Raw genomic sequence first — 20,102 nt, 5'->3', positions numbered from 1 at the left:
GGAGATTTGACTCAGCCTAACCTGCCTAGCTTTTGAAATCTTACCATCACACAACACAAAGTCGTATGGCAATTTGCCATTGAGATACTGTAAGATGTATATTTAGAAGACATCTCGGACATCCTTTTGCATTTATGACCATATGCTTTAAGCTTATGTACTTTCAAACACATAGGTTTATCTTAGTAAGCACAAGTACTATTGATCATGAGTGACTAATTGTGTGCATTGATTTTGCATCCTAAACAATTCATATTTAACTTTCATTCAAAGAAACAATGATTTTTTTTTTTAAAGTTACACAATTTGCATTATATCTTGTGGAATTCATATAGCTTTGTTATGATGAGTGCTCAAGTCTAACTTCCATTGCATTATTAAGCACATACCAGCAGCTACGTATGTGTATATATTTATACAGGTGTGTAAACATACATTCATCTATTGTGAAGAAATTAATTTTAAGTTCTTCCAAATTCTAAAATATTATTATAGGAGGATCAGTCAACATGACAGCCAGATTAGAAAAACTGTCATGTGTCTCATTCTCTAATATTTTTACAGGAGATGGAAAGTACTGCAGCTATTAGACACACTTACCTGCAGATTTTCAACTTGCTCAGAATGCTGATTTCCCTGAGGAGGATCATAATCTTCAGGATATCTATGAACTCCTTTAAGGGAATTCAGCTCATTTTTAATAGCATCTCTCTCTCTTCTCATATCTTCCTCCTGTAATAATTGAGGGTATACAGACCACACAAACACAGATCTTTAGTGCATGTTAAAATATAAAACCAGTATTGATACCCTTTAAGTAAATCCTTAAAAGAAAGTATAGATGCTAAGGAATTTCCTTGTACAAAGAAAGATAATTTTGAGCCTTTCATTCAAACCAAAATTTTAATCACAATTCCACTACAGGCTACACGTTTTACTAATTGGGTTTTTTTTCGTCATTTGTTTCAAGTAGCAATACTCAAAAAAAAGAGAGATTTGTATTTGTAGCTTTCTTCCTCTTTTGGCTCAAAGATTAACATGCCAGTCCACATTAATTCTTTACATACATTGTCAAAAAACTACAAGAGCAAGTATTTTGCTTAGCACTTTACTTCTGTAAATAGCCTCAAGTATCCAATACTCCTTCAGTGAGTATATAATAATTAAATTTTGTATTTAGAACAAAAAGGATGGTCAAAAATACACGTGGGAAAAAAAAAACAACAAAAAACAGAAGGGCAATATTACAGAAATACCTACATTTAATTTGCAAATATTTCCAGAGCAGTTTATAGTATTAACATTATCCATGACGATGCTATACTTTAAGATATTAAGAAATCAAATATCTAGTTAGCCATAGCAGGAATATGGAGAGGAGAAAAATAAGTGTTCTAAAGAATAGTTGCAAACATTCCTGAGAAATAAGCAGGGCCAATTCCCATGTCTATGCAGGCAACCACAGTATAAGACTCTCCCACGAATCAGAGAGATCAAATCTCAGGGCACTGAGCATCAGAACAGTTCAGCTATTTTGCAGTCTCAGAGTTGCAGTTATCTCCATGGTGGTTGCCCTCAAAAGAGTTAGCCTTAGACAACAGGATTATAGGGACAACTTTATATTACTTCCCCACAGCCTCTCTGAAAATTTATCTACCAAATTCAAAACCCTTCTGCCAGTAGGTGCCAATTATACAGAAATAAAAAAGACTATTAAACCCATGCTGCTTAGAGTCCAGTTTCCTTGCACTAAACAGATCTTGTCTTATTGAAGAAGTATTAATCTTTCTTACTTGTAAACCTGCAGTTGTTACTGCAGACAATTTTTACAGCTACAATGTTTTGCTAATTATTTTGGATTAAACAATTACTGAAGTACTGAAGTATTCTTTAAAAGTAATGAAGTAGTAGAAAGAACAGCAAATATTGAAGACATACCATTGTTCAGGTGTTCAAAGGTGAAATCACCGAGAGGACATTACAGGCTTTTAGCTTTTCTTATCCCCTTTCATCCCACAGTCCACACTGAATAACTCCTGTCAAATCAGGACCTCTGCCTTAGTGCAAACCTTTGGTATCTCCACCTGATTCAGGCTGAGGTTACTTTTTTTTCCTGGGCATATGGCCATTCAGAAGTACCTTTAGTCTGTGTCACTTCAGTCTATGTGGATTTACTTTTTTTTTTTTTCTTTTAACTATATGACAGTCTACTGATTTTTTTCAGGATACAAGAGTTCAGCCTAGAAATGCTGATATTCTCTGAACAAGTTGTGCAAAAAAATTGCAAATTTCCTGAAAAATACATAAAATTCAATGTAAAATTAAAAATATAACAGCTTCCATGTCTAGGTAATGGCAAGTGTGTAATCCTGGCATATTTAAGTGCTAAATTCATGGTAACACCCTAATACCTTGGCTCTGGCTTTACAGAACTGCAGGAAGTGCACTGACCTTTTAGAGCACAGAAGTCAACATTTGTCCTAAATCTACCTTTTAAAAATAATAATTTCTAGAAGAGTCTGCATTACTTGAAAAGAAACTGGTTGTTTTTAATGTATTATTTCTGCAATATTTTCTTGGCTTTTAGGAATTACCTGAAATGCTTGATGACTATTTCAAAAACCTTTTAATACTCTGATATTTAATAATAAACCTACATCTTTTTTCCAAGTTCTGAGTGCTTTCTCATGCTCATTCTGAAGATTAAGGAACTTTTCTTCATTTTGCTTTGCCTTCTCCCTTTGCAGCTCATTATCTCTTTCAAGGGTCTGCAATAAAATTAATTATCCAAAAAATAATCAATACCACATTAATGAATTTTGATGTGTTTTATGTTGCTTGGACCTTTGCTTCTAACATGCTGGAAGTGCCATACAGATCAGTGATAATGTGCTATCTCAACAATAATTTTCATAAATTAACAGAAAGGTGCTTATAGTTTAACTAACAGGAAACAGGGGGAGGTTATGAAAAAAGAAATGGCTATAAAAGGGTATAAAAACACTTGCCATTATTCAGTTTCACTGCGTAAGTTTTAATGTGCTGAAAAAGTAATATAAAGTCCAGAGATGAGAAATATGAAATGTAGCACAATCTAGACCTGTTGTACTTAAAGAAAAAACTACTATATACTCAAAGAAAATATTTTTATTTTTCTGATATGTTTTTCTGTCCTAAATTGTTTATTAACCTATCTTATAAATTGTATAAACTTTAAATTCTAAAACATATCTACTGAAACATGAAGCATATGTCTGATTATCCTGGAATTTATTTTGATTAGATCACTGAAATAGAAGTGCATTAAAATACCAGTAATATTAATTTTTATACTATCATAATTGTATATCTCATCCTTGCAACATTTTTGGGTTAACTGTTTCAGCTTTACTGTGCTAAATAAATCAAAGCAGTCGTGTGTAAATCAGGAGTAACCACACACCTCATAGGTACTGTTGGAATTTTTATCCCATCACATTTTTATAGCAAACAATATGGAAGATAAAAGACTTAGAGCATCCATTATCTGCTATATAGATGACACAAATATATTTGATAATGTAAACATAATTTTAATGCATGTAGCTCTATGACCAGCTACAGATTTATGACTGCTGAGCTTCCTTGTAAGGCCACTTGAAAAATGTTAAGTTATGAAGGCAATACTCCAAAACAATTCCTTTTCACTTAATCTTTTAACTAAAAATGAGTCTCCTTCTTGATTCACTTAGTATCAGTTTTAAAATGCCTATGTTAATTTAGCTACACTATTAATACAAATATATTTTACAGGTATTAACACCAGGAAAATTCAGACTACCTTGCATTTTTATACACATGGAAAGAGTTGTGCGTAAGAATACAATGGATCTTCTCTGACAGATGATATAATTAAAAAGATGAGACAACTGAACAATACATTGTCTGAATAATCACACACTGATGTAGCACCTTTCAGCCATTTCTATAGACTAGGAGTCCAAGACCTCCCTCTCTTTGATAAACCTGCTGTAACTCCAAGGATGCTTTTACTTCGGTGTCAAGTGCAATGTCCTCTGAGAGAGACTACAATAGTTATTCACAGTATAGCTCTTAGGGCAAAATACCATGAGCAGCAGATGAACATATGTTAAAGTCAATTGTACAGAGAGGAGAATACCCGAATTACTTGCAGTCTCAAATGTTCTGTCATCTGTTAAAGAATTAAAACTTCTGAACTCATAAGGACATTGGTATCCTAGCACTAAGTATGCATAAATAGAATGAGAAAGGACAGTATGATCCTACTTGAACGTTAGCTAGCAAGTTTAAGTATTCTGTCATCTCAAGCCCAAAATTAAGCAGTAATTTATTGTGAGTATAAGAATAAAAGTATTCCCATGTGACTGTATAATCATTCCTTCCATTCTTCTATTATTCTGAAGAAACTCCTTTTTCTTGATGGGCAAGGTCCACAAATTTGACAGGGATGTAGAACAGAGCGTAAAAATAACACATAACCCTCAGACACCACTCATCATATTGTGGTTCTAGAATCAATAAAGATTAAACCAATAGATTTCAAATTGGCAGGAAGACCCTTTAAGTAATACATTCAGCTCCCTATTTTACAAGTTCTATTTGATCCTTTAAAAAAAAATGACACTGCAAAATAAGCAGTTAACATCTCATTGCCTGGAATATCCCAGTAATTATATCAAACTGTCAGCCAAACAAATAGCTATAAAAAGCAACAAATTTTTATGACTAAACAGAAAGACTGACATTTCTGACAAATCCAAATAACCCCATGAGTTCATATGGAAAGAACAACAACATGTGACATTCACTTTTAATATAGCATTGTATTTACATCACGCTGTTTAAGGGAATCACTCATATGTGTTTATGTAAGTGTTACGAAACCTTTAATTCCCATTCTCAAATGAGAATGTCTTGGTTTTGAGAATGCACAGAATGCTCACACAAAACTCAGCTGAGATCAAATCTTAGCTGATATTAAGTGCCACAGTGAAGACTAAGAAGGGATATTTACATCAAACTAAGTATTGATGAGTCCTTGGATAGTCAATAGAGCTTTCAAAGGTTGAATCAAGAGCCTTTTATTAGTTATCTTTTTATTTCAAAATACTTGAAAGAACCCCCTGGTTTTACCCTCCAGAAATGGCTGATAAGAATGGCAACCATGATTTACTTTAGGGAGAGAACTACAAGAGGGAAACCCTAGGCTGCACTTCAAGGTTCACGCTGACAGTTAAGGAGCTGAGGGAGCAATGGAAGTGAGGTCAAAAGTTCTGAAAAGCATATAGATGTCTTTAACAGCCCTAGACTTAAAAAAATACGTAACATATAGTAGCAGCTTGTCTAATCAAGAAAAATCTGACCTGATAGTTTTCTTTCAGTGTATTTAATTCTCTTTCCATTCTAACATTCGTTTGGGTTATTCGCTGAAGCAGTTCCTGCACACGTTGTAGAGAGCTGAGAATTTCCTTATTAATACAAACAAATTAGGATATATGAATAAGATTTTGTTGCTTAAGTTTAAACATCAGATAATTTATGTCTTTTAGATTAACATTTATTTTTATTCTGCCAGTGTTTACAAAATAATGTATATAAAAATACATTCCAACATCATCAGGGAAGGGTTTGTAGGAAGAAATCAGAACTCCTCCAGGTTTTTCTGGCATTTTGCCTTGGAGAAGATAACATTATTGTAACTTCTTATATTCCAGAGAATTTTCTTATAATTAAAAAGAACAATCCATTGATAAACACACTTCAGTGTAAATCTGAATAAAATATATCAAATCCAATTCCACTATGAGTTCAAGTAATCTAAAAGAATAATTTTATGGTACCATATTACAGTTCTAGAATATATGGAAAATACCAGAAAAATTATATGACAGGCAAATTATAATTTCCATTAACAGAGCATCTTTATGTGACATTATTCTATATCTACTGAATTAAATCCTAATAGATGTGAACTACCACACATTAGCTTTGCATCACATGGTGCACGTATATCAGATTTTGCTGTCACTACCTGAATTTTTGTGGTACCTTCATCAAGACTATATTGCTACTTCAAGAAGAGTAAGTTCTGAAAAAAGAGCCACCCAAAATGAGTTGATGAAGGTGGTATAGACTGACAAACTCATAGGTGCTGCCATAAGTTTGTTGCAGTTAGCTGAAAATGTGGATGGAATGGAGGCAGAGTCATCTTATATTAAACACTACAGGACACATTTTCAAAGATTTAAAGACAGAGGAAATGATCTAGCCAAGCTACTCTCTACTCCCTAAACAACAGTTACTAGAAGTTGTTTCAAAATATATTGAGAGGAATGCATTATTAAAACAAAGTACCGTCATACACTTGCAAAAGGCTTTCCAATTTCTCTGTGTGTGTTGTATTTTATGCACAGATACAGCTTTCTACTAAACATAAAATCATTATTTTGTGTGTACTCTCATTCCTTTTCATGCATGTATACTCTTATACAGAGATAAATCTTATTTTTGCACTGAAGATCAATTTTTCTTTAGCTCAATTTTACATCTAGAAAACTGAACCACAGAGATGTGGAATGGCTTGCCTAGTGTGTCATCTGACAGGCTGGTAGCAGAGTTGGCCATGTCTTAAATCTAGTGCAGTGTTCACTCAACTAGACAAGATTGCTTCTCTGCATACAGTTCAGGGTAAATCAGCTATAATTTAGATAGCATGATCAGCCTCAGGCCAAGAACCACTGAAGCCAACATCTGGAGTTAATCCAGATGGTGAATTTGTAGTGCTCAATAATACAGAAATCCAGGTCTTCTAACCCAAGTTCTTGGAGAAAACATGAAGTTTATCTCCATATTAGAGCCCTCCCCAGATTTATATCAAACCCCTCCATACATTAAAACCAACCAACCAAATTCTAGCAATTCACACTGAACAAAACAGAGGTCTTCTCTTAGGCAATACATATCAAATATGCACATGAATTATGCTACAAGCATCTCCATATGAATACTCTTAGTGCATTCAGGGCTGTGGGAGTAATGAGGCCTGAGTACCTCTCTTTATTTTTTCCCTGTGCTTATTGGCAAGTACTTTAAAAAAAGCAAACTCAAAGTGCAAAGAGGCTTTTATAGACTGGAAGAGTAGTGCTAGATTAGCCTTCAATGAAGGCTCAGTGGGTATACAAGCAAGCTACTGCTTTTGTCCTGCCCTGAGAACAAGGATACACTTCTGACATGTTTCGTTTAATGAACTGCAGAATGGAAATTTTGCCACTGTTTAAGAAAAAAAACCAAAACAACAAACCACTCTTTTTATGCTTCTGCATATTCTGCAAAGCAGTGTATTATGCTGTTATTTCAGGGAACATAGGTTTGGTTTGTATTTTTTTTTCCTGTGTTACTTGACTCTACGTACTTTGGTTGGAATATCAGGATTTGCTCTGGAACATATGTGAGTTTGCAAAAGAAGAGGGTCTTAACTCTGTTCAGCTAATGTTTAGGTGTAGCTTAATTTTCTAAATGTATATGTTCTGTATGAATGGACACCATTTCCTTTGTATATGACTGACACATGATCCCAATTTTACCTGTTTTCAATATCAGCAGTATTAGAGTAAACTGTTGGCAACCAGAAAATACATCACACGTTAGGCAAACCTTATTGCTTATTTGTAATAAACAAATATGTAAACAACTATTTAATAAGTATATCAAATTTCTCCCATCTGAATTCAAAGACAAAAGCTAAGACCTGGAATAAAGCCTCAAACAACATGTTTTGTTTTGCTAATACACTTTCTGAAAACTGAGGAGTAAGATCCCATTTATGTTAGTATTAAAATATTTCTGAAGAGTAAACAAGTGAATTTAATTAGTTTTAATAGCTTAGTATAATAACATAAGAAAATTAAATATAAAATGTAGCACATATATTCTTTTAAGTAGCAAAGTTTTATTAACTCACCAGCTTTTCTTCTTTAATACGAGCGTTTTCTTCTTGAACTTTTTTACTAACTGCTGTCTCCTTAAAAAGAGAACATGAATAACAGTTAAAGGCATTTAAAATTACTGTCTATTTTCTTTAGTAATATTGTATTAACATAATATTGTAAGTCTTCATGAATCTATTTAAAGAAACAAATATTTTGAATCCATATAGGTTTTTTTACTATAAAATTATACTTATATTCATAGTATATTTACTTCCTAGAAAAGGTCATTCTGGAAATATTCTTTCTACTAACTGCATATTATATATGCAGTTAGTAGAAAGGAATCACTAATCTGTATACATCAGAGAGATCATTGCCATGATGTTTGCTGAACAAAGAACAGAAAATAGTCAACAAAAAATGAATTTGTTTAAATTCCAAAATACCATTCTGATTTTTTGTTGCAGTTCTTGAAACTGTTTTTCCTTTGCTGCAAGATTGATGTTTTCTTCTCCCACCCTGTACTGAGATGTGACCTTGGACCTTATCAAGTCTGTAGTTACTTTCTTCAGTTCCTTAACACAGGAAACACGTATAAATAGTTCATCTAGTATAGGCATTGCAATTCAAAACAAAGACAAATCTTTTAAAGGATCCTGAGTCATGCCCTTCTTTCAAATAACGTATGGAAACAACAGAATAAATTAGAGGAACTGAAATTTGTAAGACTGACTTGCTAAACTTTAAACTTGTGAGACATGTCTAAAAGTTTATTTTCAGAAATAAAATGTTATTGTGCTAATTTTACTCTGAAGTATTTATGATATTTAAGCATTTTGTTATTTTCTATTCCAAGAAGTATATTAGAAGTGGACATTGAGTTGGTATTGGTAAAACCTCCTACACAGAGATATATAATAGGTATTTTATTCCTATTATAACTACTGTGTATGTTCCTGGGAATCAGGAGGGGAAAAAAAGGAAGAACAGTGACTATCTGGTAAAAACAGGAACTGGCTATAAATTTGGAGTATCTTTGCTTTTCCTGAAACATTAATTACTTAATCTCAGGAGAATGCAAAATTAATTTTATATTACAAGCTTCTAGAACATTATTTCCTTTTAAAATATGCCTTTGATTTTATAGTCTTTATAATCTTTTAAATATCCTGCTCTTTTTTTCTTTTTGGTATCTGTCTTCTAACCAGTTTATTCCAAGCCCCTAGTGCAGCAAATAAACAGCAATTGATCTCATTAAATTACAACTTATAGTTCCTGGAGTCATAAATATTGTGCCCTGTTCTCCCCCACCCCTCCCATTCTGGTACAAGGTAGTCTGTTTAATATCGCTCTCTCCTTGAGCACTCTGACGTTTACTCAGACAAATAGCAGAGGTTATGAATGCTGTTCACAGATAGTATCAAGAATTCTTCATGATACCATAGTGGTGAACCAAGCATTCAGAATGGTAATAGTTTTATCTAACAACTAAGTTTGGTCTGTTTAACTTTTCTTCACAAAACTGGAATTCCATCTTATCACAGACCAATGGTTTAACTGTTCTGGACAAAATCATATAACAGTACAAAAGAAAAAGGAAAGATTACATTGTAGCTGAAATTCACAAATACAAAGTTTTTCAGAAAATACCAGTACAGGTACTGGTTTTAAAGAATTAATTTTTTTTGGTAGAGACTTTATTTCTCATTTATTTTAACTTAAATAAATCTAAAATGATCTAGTAAGTATTAAGTATAATTGCAAAACTAGTTTCCCAAAGACAGTAACTCTTTAGAACTGTGATATTCTGTAACCTAGTAAAGTGTTTTCCATCTTTTGCAATAACAATATATATTAGTTGTACTATTTCCACTAGAAGGCTCTAATGAAATATGCAGGGAGAATCCCTACATTTCAGAGGCAGAAGGTACAAGCAGTTTTAACTTTATAAAAGTTAAAAGGTGCACAGTGCCAGTTACAGAGAACTAGATTATTGGTAGGCAGAACACAGCTAACAGGTTGTGTGCTACATGAGCAGGTGCAAAAGCCTGCCATGGATCTGATACTGTTTTCCAAAACTCAGAGTTTGTGTGCAGAAAAATCTTACTACTTATTTTGTCATGGGGAAAGAACAAATTGTACTAAGTAAATCATGTCCTTGAGGTAGAAAAGTTGACTGGATTTTCTTCTTTGTATATAGCAGGTGGATGCGTATAATCCATCTGGAACCAAACCCAGATCTGCTAATCTATCACAACTGTAAGCAGGGGGGGGAAAATCCAACCAAACAAACCCAAAACAAACAAACAAAAAACCCCATCCACCACCACCCCAAAAAACCACAAACCAAACACTCCCACAAAACACATAAAACCCCAACCACCAAAACCCAACACAAACCCAAAAAGAACCAACACAAAGCAGTTCACCAAAAATAATGGGCAAGTTTTCCATGGTGAGTGAAAGCAAAAGCTATGTAGGTGTAAAAATAATACAAAATAATTTTATATATACATACGTATGTTTTCTCGTACTCTGAAATTAGAAAGACTTCACCCCAGAGTTTTTCCTTCTTTTTCTAGTAGCTTTCTGTCATTAGTAAGATCACTAATAGTATTCAGAACCCTATAAATTAAATTGAATCTGGAAAATAATTTTATCAGGTTTTGGGGAATGCTAAGAAAGAATGATAAGGCTTTAAACCCATTCCTTTGATGTGTTGCTAGCAGCCAACGCTTAGGGACATAGTTTCAGCAACACTTCAAGCCAGCATAAGTCGAGTGCCACAAAACAAACAGTCCTGCTCCTTAAATATATTTTCCTTTTGCCAGTTGATCTAACCTAAAACTTACTCCCTTTTTTTTGGTAAAATGTAGTTTTGACCAATACAAAATTTCCATTCTACTGAACAAATGTGTGAGATCATCCTGGTCCGAGTCAAAGTAACGGCTGTGATAAGAGCTGACAGCCAAATTAAGATTTTAGTACCAAGGACAGTCATTCCCACTCCAGCACTGAGGCTAGAGAGGAAAGAAGTTTGAACCTACAAGTTGTCAGAGCTGTTAGAGGTCAGTCAAGTCTCCAAGGCAGATAAAACCAGCTTTATAAGTTCTTCCAGCTTGTGCTGCAGATATCATTACTTCTTTCAGCTATGTAGCAAGTGAAAACAGCCTGCTAATCCCTCTTCCAAACTTTTCTAAATATCAAAGTTTTCTTACTGCTTTGTATCTCTTGTAGGTCCTTTCAGCTCTACAACAGATACATCCCCCAATAGCGGAAAACACCTGACTGCTTTAAGATCACTTTTGCAATGGTTAGGCTAAGTTCAAGGTAACCACAATGAAATGAAACTAGCTCAGGGCACTTCTTACTGGGTCCAAGCACTTCTGTTTCAGAGTGACCCAAAATATGAGCCCACAGTCCTTCACAAACAGAACAAGTGCCATTACATATAGAGTACAAGGCTAAGAAATTAAATCCAGTTCAGTTTTCCACCAACATTCAGAACAGGATGTTCAAATGCTAAACAATCAATAAGAAAATTCAGAAATAACCAGGATAAAGGCATTTCCTGGTGAACTGAGAAAAACAGATTAAGTTTCAGTTGGCCTCTTCCTCTGCTTATTTAACAGTATTTTATTTAAAATTCATCTCCCATGACCTTAAGAATCAAGAGTACAGCTAAAAAAAAAAAAAAAGATCAAGCAATATGTTTGATTGCTGGAGCACATAAATCACTATCAGTTTCTCTCACACACCTTGGTTACTCACAAATTTCACTATGTAAAATTTTCTTAAACATTTTTATTTTCTTACTTCTCAAATTACTCACCCTCAGAGAATTCTAAATAGGTAATTATTCTTGGTTTCTTAACCAAAAGCAATAAATCTAATTTACTGTGATGCTTAAAAATTTCTAGAATACCTAAATTTTTATATTTACAATATATTACAAATATATGCTGCATTTTAGATGAAAGTCCCTTGTCACATACAAATTACAATTCCTTTAATGAAGGAATTGTACAGTTGAAGTTTATCCAATGCACACAAGACAAAATGGCTCATACCTTCATGGCTATGACAATATGAGCATTCTAACAAATATGGCTTTTCTATAAAGGAAAGTTATCACTGACAGCTTCCAATATTTTTCTGCTGCTCTTCCATACATAAAAAATTTCAGGTAAATATATATAGGTTTTATATATAATATTTAAATATATATAGAACCTATAATTTGAATTATTTAGCTAAATAAACATTTCTAGAAGCCATAAAATCTAATTGTGATTTAAAAATTAATTTGAGAATTTTTCAAAATTCCAGTTCTGCTTTACAGTTATTGTGTTTCTCAGTGTTTTTTTATCATGGCAGGAGTTCTGAAATCTTTGAAATCAAACAGTCTCTTCAAAACTTTCACATTCAGAAATGCATACTATACTTACTTCCTTCAGATTACTTATTTCGGTCTCTTGTCTTTTATTCACTGATGTTAGTTTCTTATTGAGCTGTATCGCTTCCTGTACTTTAAACAAAAGTTAAAATATGTTAATATATACTTTCATGTTTGAATATTTTATTCATAACTGCAATGTATGCATATATAATTTATAAAATAATTAAACATCCTTGTGGAAAGGAGACTAAAACTGAAAATATGACTCTACTACTTTTTCTGTATAGTGTTACACTACACTGTAGGATTACATCAGGTCATACCAGTTGCTCTGTACCTCACCATGAGTTGGGACTGTTCTGTATATTGGTTTCCTTTTTTTAAAAAAAATTGTAATTTAATTTTTAGTGTCACTTGATGTCACTTTTCTTAGGATCACTTCTCCATTAACTCCTCATCTTAGTTTTGTTTTTTAACTAAGGCTTTGCTTGTAATTTTCTGATGAATTTCACACCCAGAAAGTTCTTTCCTTTTCTGTTAAAGATGGTAGGCATCACAGGGAATAATGGACAATACAGCCTTACAATACAATAAGCAATTTTGCAGTTTTATATGAGAATATGTGCTCAAGAACGTAACAAATATCTCCTGATACAACTTAGAAAAAAAAAACCCACAAAAACAAGCAGGCAAAAATTGGTAAATCTCTTTCCTGTCTTTCAACAAGAGTCATGTGTTCACTCTCTAGCTTTAAAACGCTAATAGTGGGACATTGGTTAGGCAATAAAGTTTTAGATTTATTATAAATTGTGGTCTTTTCCCCATACAGAACTATAATACACAGATTTTTGCTTTCTTGCTTCCCTACATACTGCTTTAATACAACAGATAAAGAACATCAGTTTATAAAGTTAAACAATTTGCATAAAAAAAGGTTCGTATCCTTTTTGCCTGACCTTTCCACTGACTTCAGTTTCTTGCTCAGAATTTACAAGCTACTTATACACCTATTGCACATCGTACATACTGCAAGGGATACTGCACAACTGAAGCAGTGTATCAGCAGAGAGCAGAAGAGGTGTGGGGCCTGTGCTGCGTAACCTGGCACTGTCACAGAAAGAAACACTCAGGAAGCTACTGAGATACAGTAATTGTCAGCTGGTATATTTGATGCTTAGCACATGGTAGCTGCTATTTTTCTGAAGTGTCAGGTGTCTCCAACTCCACATTGTCAAAACACAGCAAAAACAAATGCTGGACAACATTTAAGACATACATACCACTGTGCTCTAGTTTTCCATGAACACCTTTTATGATTCCAAACTGACTCGCAATAGTAGCATAACACCTCTCAACTTCATTCAGTTTCTTATGATGCTCTTCTTTTGTTGTTAAGTGCATCTGTAATTTTTGTTCCTGTTAGAAACAGGAATGAAGCACCTACTTAATGACAGTAACTTGCACGTATAAATCAACTCTCCCAATGTTTTTATCACAATAGCATAAATGCAAAATCATTCCTAGATTATCTCAGGATAATTTTATATTATCAAATAAGCATTTTAACATATTTTCACATGCTTTCCCTTATATTTAGGAGAACTTTCACATAAATGTCTGCAGAACTATATTAACTATTTTCAAATCCTGATTTCAAGTTTTCCTTTGTTACATGGCTCAAATGTTACTCAAATCTGCCACTGTATTGTCAACGTAGCCTGACATGCTAATGCTGCCCGTGGTTTACACTTGTCCTCCTGTGCTACCCCTCAGTACCACACTGCATTCTCTCATTCCTTTGATGTAGGCTGTCCATGCAGTTTAATGCAGTACCCAACTTCATGAATTTCACCAATATCTCTCTCTTGTTTTGTGAGGGACTAATTGAAAATACATATTCACAGGAAACTATATTCAGTGACACATGACACTGATTTTTTAAAAATTATTTGTTATCCTTTCATATACACAAAGTTTTTTGTGTTCCTTTTTATACTGTATTTTTTGTTAATAGCTTTGTAGGTACTATTTGGTTAATTTTAAAAGTAATTTTCTCTGAAGAGAGTGGGTTAAATTAATTCCTCAGAAGAGATACCCATTTATTTAGACATCTAATCTATTTCTAATCTACAGTAAAGCAACACAGCAATTAAAATGAATAGGGCCAAATTAATTCCTGTGTGTAAATTCAAGTTACACAAGGATGAATCTGGGCCAGTCTGTTTGGCTTCTGTAAGGCTCCATTTCCATACAGTAACAAATACAATACATGCCCAAACATCAGAAGATAATAAAAGCTGATAGTAATCAAAAGAAATGACCAACATAAGGGCTAGCAAAACAGGATATACAATACAAATTTCTCATGTTTTATAAGGTATGAAATTAAACACGCTACAGTAAATGTAAAGCCATAATGGAAGCACTGGTAAAGAAACCTCACTGCTTCCAGAATCACTGCAAGGAATGTAGGTTGTGAATGTTCCTATAGTTTCTCTTTTTCCTCATCATAAGTAAACTGTTGAAGAATTGAACTTAACTAATGCTAGAATGTGGATTTTATAACAAAAAGAAATAAAAAGAAAAAGTTATATTAATTTTTCCTGATAGTAGTTTATGTGTATTTATTCCAATGAACAGGGAGGCATTGCTAATTTGAGACTGTAGCAGCTTGTGGCAAGATCTGAGGTGTTTGGCACTTTCTTTTATATGGATTTTTCTTAGCGTTCTCCCATTTTCTTTCGTAAGTCAGCAAGACAGTGTTAGTCCCTCCTCCTCACTAGAAAAGTTAAAATATACTTTGTTGTTTACCAGGGCTCTTTCCAACGAGAAGAGGAATTGGCCTGCTGTAGCCTCACAAGTTCTGTTAAGAGCTTACCACTTGCCCATATATGATTTTTGATGGCAAGCTGATCTCCAGGCTTAGTGCACAGTAAAATGAAAGCAGTCTCATTTGCCTTCTAACATCCTTCCTTGAGTAGACAATTCTTCTGTTCAGAGTGAAAAGGTCTCAAAATATTCTTCCATAGAAGACAATCAACACCAGGATATACTACAGGATAGGGAGGGTATGACCCTGGAGTTGGAGTAAGACCTACAGAATCTTGGTTCTCCTTCTTAATGTCTGATAGTGCAAGAACAGGAATTATTGCCCTGCCCTCCACCAGTAATAAAGATAAGCTGGGATGGGGAGTAGAACTGATTGTGGCCATATGGTTTGTTGAGGCACAATGATTTCTTGGTGGAACTAGACCAGAGAAATAGCTCAGGGTCAGGCAGGTGACTGGAGGAAAACAAAGAGGGAATTGCTCATATCTCAAAGATATTCTGAAAATTGAGTCAGAGTTACTCAGTGAAGTAGAAGGTCGTAATTGGGGGGTGAAAGTGTCAGAGAAACAATGGAGATGTAATGGCATGGAGAGCTAAGACAAGATCATGTGAAAATTATGCAAAGGGTTACCAACTGTAAATCTTCAAAATAAGAATTTTTTTTTTCCACAATAGTTCCTTTAGTTCCCACCATTTTTCTACTTAAAAATAATTGGGTTTAATTTATACTGTATCAGTGCCTTCTCACTGTATTCTTAAACATCATAATTATAGGTAAATTCCTAAATAATATGGAAAAGAAATAAAAATAACATTTGTATCTTAGATTATTAAGAACAAACCAACTTTTAAAATTACATCTATTTAACATTTTACAGGAATTAATTTTTCATTCATTTGTCAACTACATCTGTATTAGAAAACTAAAGGGTGGCAGGGAAGCTCTCAGGAGATACCTCTCCTGTTGGTAAGATATCCCTGATGCATTTTGACCTGTGCCAAGTAAGCAGTCCTTGGGCACAGTTCAGGAGACTGCTGGGAACAATGTGGGCTATTTGGATGCAGCTTCCCTCATTTGAGGAGCAGAAGAATTTAATGAACCTAGACAATTTCATATCACTTGACTGCAGCTTCACTAAATGGTCTCACAAACATTTAGTTTACCAATATAAACGCAGTCATCAAGTGAAATTAGACTAATTACCAGTCATTCACAGAGGTAGTCAACCCATCTACTTTACCCATTAATACTGGCGCACTGAATCACTACCTTGTAGACAGTGGTGGCTCCCCATTGACTACAGAGATCTTGCACTCCAATTTCTCTCTTCTGAACTGCACACAAGATGTGGTCTCCAAAGCAGCCAACACTAGCCTTCACCTCATTTTTTTTTTTATATATATATTTTAGCACCATGATATCTATTTAAGATTCTGCAGAAGACAAATAACTAAATGCTCACTCTCTCAGACACGTCCATGATCAGCCAATGCAAGTTAACAAGGGAACACATGAACTAATGAAAAATTTATTCCCCCCCCCCTTCTCTACATCAGCTTTTATTCTACACTCAGAGAATTCAAGCATTCTACATTGTATTACCTGCCAGGAAATTAATGAAAGAGGAAACAAAGACCTGACCAAGGCTATTTTCTTCCAGTTATTTCTTTATTTCAGCAGCAAGAAAAAGAACACGAAACCCACACTCAAGCTTATTCTATCAGACAACTAGCTTTGTAGTAATCATCCTGTAGCCTTCCGATTACATGAGTGCTACTATCCATATACAGTGAGGTGCAAAGTGACTAATTGCACACAATAATCCACACTTACTGTGGAAACAAAGGAAAGATGGAAGAAAAATAGATCTTTATTTCTTTGTCTTTGAACAGTCTTTCAACAGAAAACAAAAAGTTTCACTGTTTCAAAATTCTATCAGATATCATAAGAATTATGTAATCACTAAATTTTCACATAAATGTACCTGGATAGCATGCTAGAATGCGGTGTATATGCATACGCCAGACTAAAAGAACAGAACTAAAGGAACAATATCAGAATAAAATGCTCCATCAATGAGGCATACTCAATCCCCAGCACATACAAAAGCTACTTTACTGACTTGCAGGGTTTCTAAGATGCCAGGTATAAACTAAACAGCATGTCTGCTTACTTTCAAAACACTAGCCAGGGCATGATCTAATCTGTCTTTAACAAACTTAAAACTGAAATAGAAAAAGGTCTCAAATAAATGAATGGTTTGGAATATCATCCATTTTACTTTCATTTTGCCATTTGTGATAACTGACTAAGGGTCTACATGGGCTACTACTACTTTGATCTCTAGAATGTACCATTTATTTCAGTGCAGCTACTCAAGGAGTAAGGTTAGTAGAATTTGATCCAGTCTAAAACTGTATTAGTTGGCTACCGCATAATGTTGTAGGAAAGAATTCACTTCCATTTATCTTGTGGTTTTTTGTTTTCATCATTTCATATCAGAGCATCTTCTATAAATATGGCAAAGCCATACATATTATGTTTAGTGCTACATGCCAAAGAGGATTCCTAATATCCTGTCCCCTACTCAACAGCATTTAATAACCATACTCTGTATCAAAGTTACTCTACCCCAATGTTTTCAAATATTCAAATACTCAATTACTGAAAAAGTGTATAAGCATAAGAAAGGGAGATACTTGTTTAAGCAGTACAGATTCATTTCCAGCTTATAGAAAAGGTGTTGTGATTTACATATTCTTATTCATATGGGAGACTGAGTTTGCAAGTTACAGAAGAAAGGTAATATGTGAAATGACCTAAATGTAAGTTTAATAATTTTGTATATTTTAAACACAGTTTTAGACTAGATGTATTTTAAGAATCAATACAAGTTAAAAGTGAAGTAAGACAAAACACATTTTATGTTGCCTTTGATCTTTAACTTGTAGCCTTATCTCCCAGGTCAGAGGGCACATTATTCAATTTCACCATATTTTGTGTAAAACCACTGTAGCGTTGAAGATGACTTTCAGTACAAATGTCATGGTACTTAAAGCTAAACTGGACCCCAGTTTTTTGAGCTTCTTAATTAAAATCACAGTTTGTAATGGTCTGACAATATTATCTTTATTCTTTCCAGTTGAGCAGCAGCAGAATTTTCACAGCATTTATTCAATCAAGCTTAGCAATGTTTCTGCAGCTCACTCTTTCACTTCCTAAAACAGACAACAGGGATCAGAGCAACTATGCTGTCACTCTATATAAATTTATTCTCTGTGTCAAAGGGAGTAAGCTGGACTGGATGAAATTTAAACTGTTCAGGGGAACTGATGTTAAAGAGTAATTCTGAGAAGAGGATTGAAAAAGAGTGAGAGGAAAAACATTATCAGTTTTTCTTAAAAAAAAACAAAACCAACAAACAAACAAAAAAAACCAACAAAAAACCAAAAAGACCCCACAAACCCCTAAGAACTGCTTGGAATTCTCTATTACTTCTTTGACAGGAATATGCTAGATCCTGTGTGTATAATGGTAATATGACATCATTCAAATCACAGTCCATAAAAAACATCTCCACTCTAATTTCTAAAGAGAATAAATTATAGGTTAATTCAGGGAGAAAAAAAATCCACATGAGGAACAGCAGGTATCAAACTATAAAAAAATAAAATAAACAGTTTTTGAAAAGTTTCAGATTCAAAGCTGCTATCACCTCTTTTATTTGTTATAATTATTACACATCATTTAAGTATTAGATTTGTTTAGTATTTGCATTCTACTCTAAGCAGACATTCTTTTTTTGTAAAAGTTCTTCCTTATTTTTTAAATTTTATTCATTTCTTACCATTTCATTCAGTTTCTTTTGTAAAGCGTATTTTGAAATCTGTAAAATGAAAAAGAGCTATTAATTAAATTGTAGTTACATTTTCTGTGGCAAATACAGAAAGCTCCCAGTGAACCAAAGGAAAACAATAAAAAGCACAGGTAGCACTGTGAATTGGAGGCCCAGTATGGATACTTGAGTCCAAAACCAGAGCTTCCAGATAGGTAAGAAGTTAAGAAGACAAGAACAGAAAGAGGAAGACTATGCAAATGAAAAGAAAGCACATTCCACATGCTACATGGACTTAATTTACTGAGTGTGCAGTTCTGGAGGAAAAGAACTTTAGCTGGAAGGCTAACTTAAAGTAGACTGACACTGAAGAACAGAACAGAAACTCAAGTGTTACAGTGAGGTGTACTGTACTAGAAAGATTAAATGAGAAGGCCTTAAAGACCCTCTTAAAAACAACTACTTTCTTACCAGTGGAAGAACCTAAAACCAAAATACTTGCATACCAAGGAAAGTTATTTTACAAATATAATAGTTTACCTGTAATGCTTTTAATGCTTCCTTTAGTCCATCAATTTCTTTTTCTTTTGTTTCTACAGCAAGTTGATATTTTCCCTTTCAACAAAAGCTGTACTTCAGGATTCGGGCAGAATAAATGCATTTACAACTAGAATATTACAAAAATTAAGTACTACTCTGCTATGATAGAACAATTCATTGGTGAAAACAGGTGAAAATTCAGCTAAATAATTTAAAAATGTACATATATATTGCTACAAAAAAGAAGAGTGAAAACACAATAGCATATTTTTACCACTTATGACTAGTTGGTAAGTTTTAAGATTTTATTTTCTGGCAGAGACAAACTTAAAGGCAGAATGAATAGATTAGTTTAGAACAAAGATACTAAATAACAAAGAAAGCATTAGGTAAAACCATTTTCTTATCCACTGCAGCCAGGTCTTCACAGAAACAGCTTCCTCAGCTTTTCCAGTCCACAAAGATGGAACTGTAAACTGCTATCACTAGAATTCCTAAATACATGCAAGCACATTTTATTTTTATTTTTATATATATATATATATATAT

At 33.7% G+C, this 20,102-nt stretch overlaps 1 protein-coding gene across 1 annotated transcript in view; it reads right to left on the bottom strand.

Annotated features, from left to right (window-relative positions):
- Nucleotides 1-19,628, bottom strand: part of CCDC73 (coiled-coil domain containing 73) — a gene marked incomplete at its 5' end in the record, with an annotated part of 29,386 nt that extends 9,758 nt beyond the window's left edge. Inside the window, 9 exons of the mRNA XM_010166920.1 lie at nucleotides 601-732; nucleotides 2,658-2,768; nucleotides 5,385-5,489; nucleotides 7,982-8,041; nucleotides 8,396-8,524; nucleotides 12,398-12,477; nucleotides 13,629-13,764; nucleotides 19,026-19,064; nucleotides 19,554-19,628. Of these exons, the coding sequence (XP_010165222.1) occupies nucleotides 601-732; nucleotides 2,658-2,768; nucleotides 5,385-5,489; nucleotides 7,982-8,041; nucleotides 8,396-8,524; nucleotides 12,398-12,477; nucleotides 13,629-13,764; nucleotides 19,026-19,064; nucleotides 19,554-19,628 (867 nt within the window). The remainder of the gene's footprint in view (nucleotides 1-600; nucleotides 733-2,657; nucleotides 2,769-5,384; nucleotides 5,490-7,981; nucleotides 8,042-8,395; nucleotides 8,525-12,397; nucleotides 12,478-13,628; nucleotides 13,765-19,025; nucleotides 19,065-19,553) is intronic.
- Between the last annotated feature and the right edge of the window lie 474 nt (nucleotides 19,629-20,102).

Source organism: Antrostomus carolinensis, unplaced genomic scaffold (assembly GCF_000700745.2).
Source record: "Antrostomus carolinensis isolate BGI_N321 unplaced genomic scaffold, ASM70074v2 scaffold36964, whole genome shotgun sequence".
NCBI classification, from domain to species: Eukaryota; Metazoa; Chordata; class Aves; order Caprimulgiformes; family Caprimulgidae; genus Antrostomus; species Antrostomus carolinensis.
Note: the sequence above shows the minus strand (reverse complement) of the source record. Positions and strands in the feature narration are given on the sequence as shown.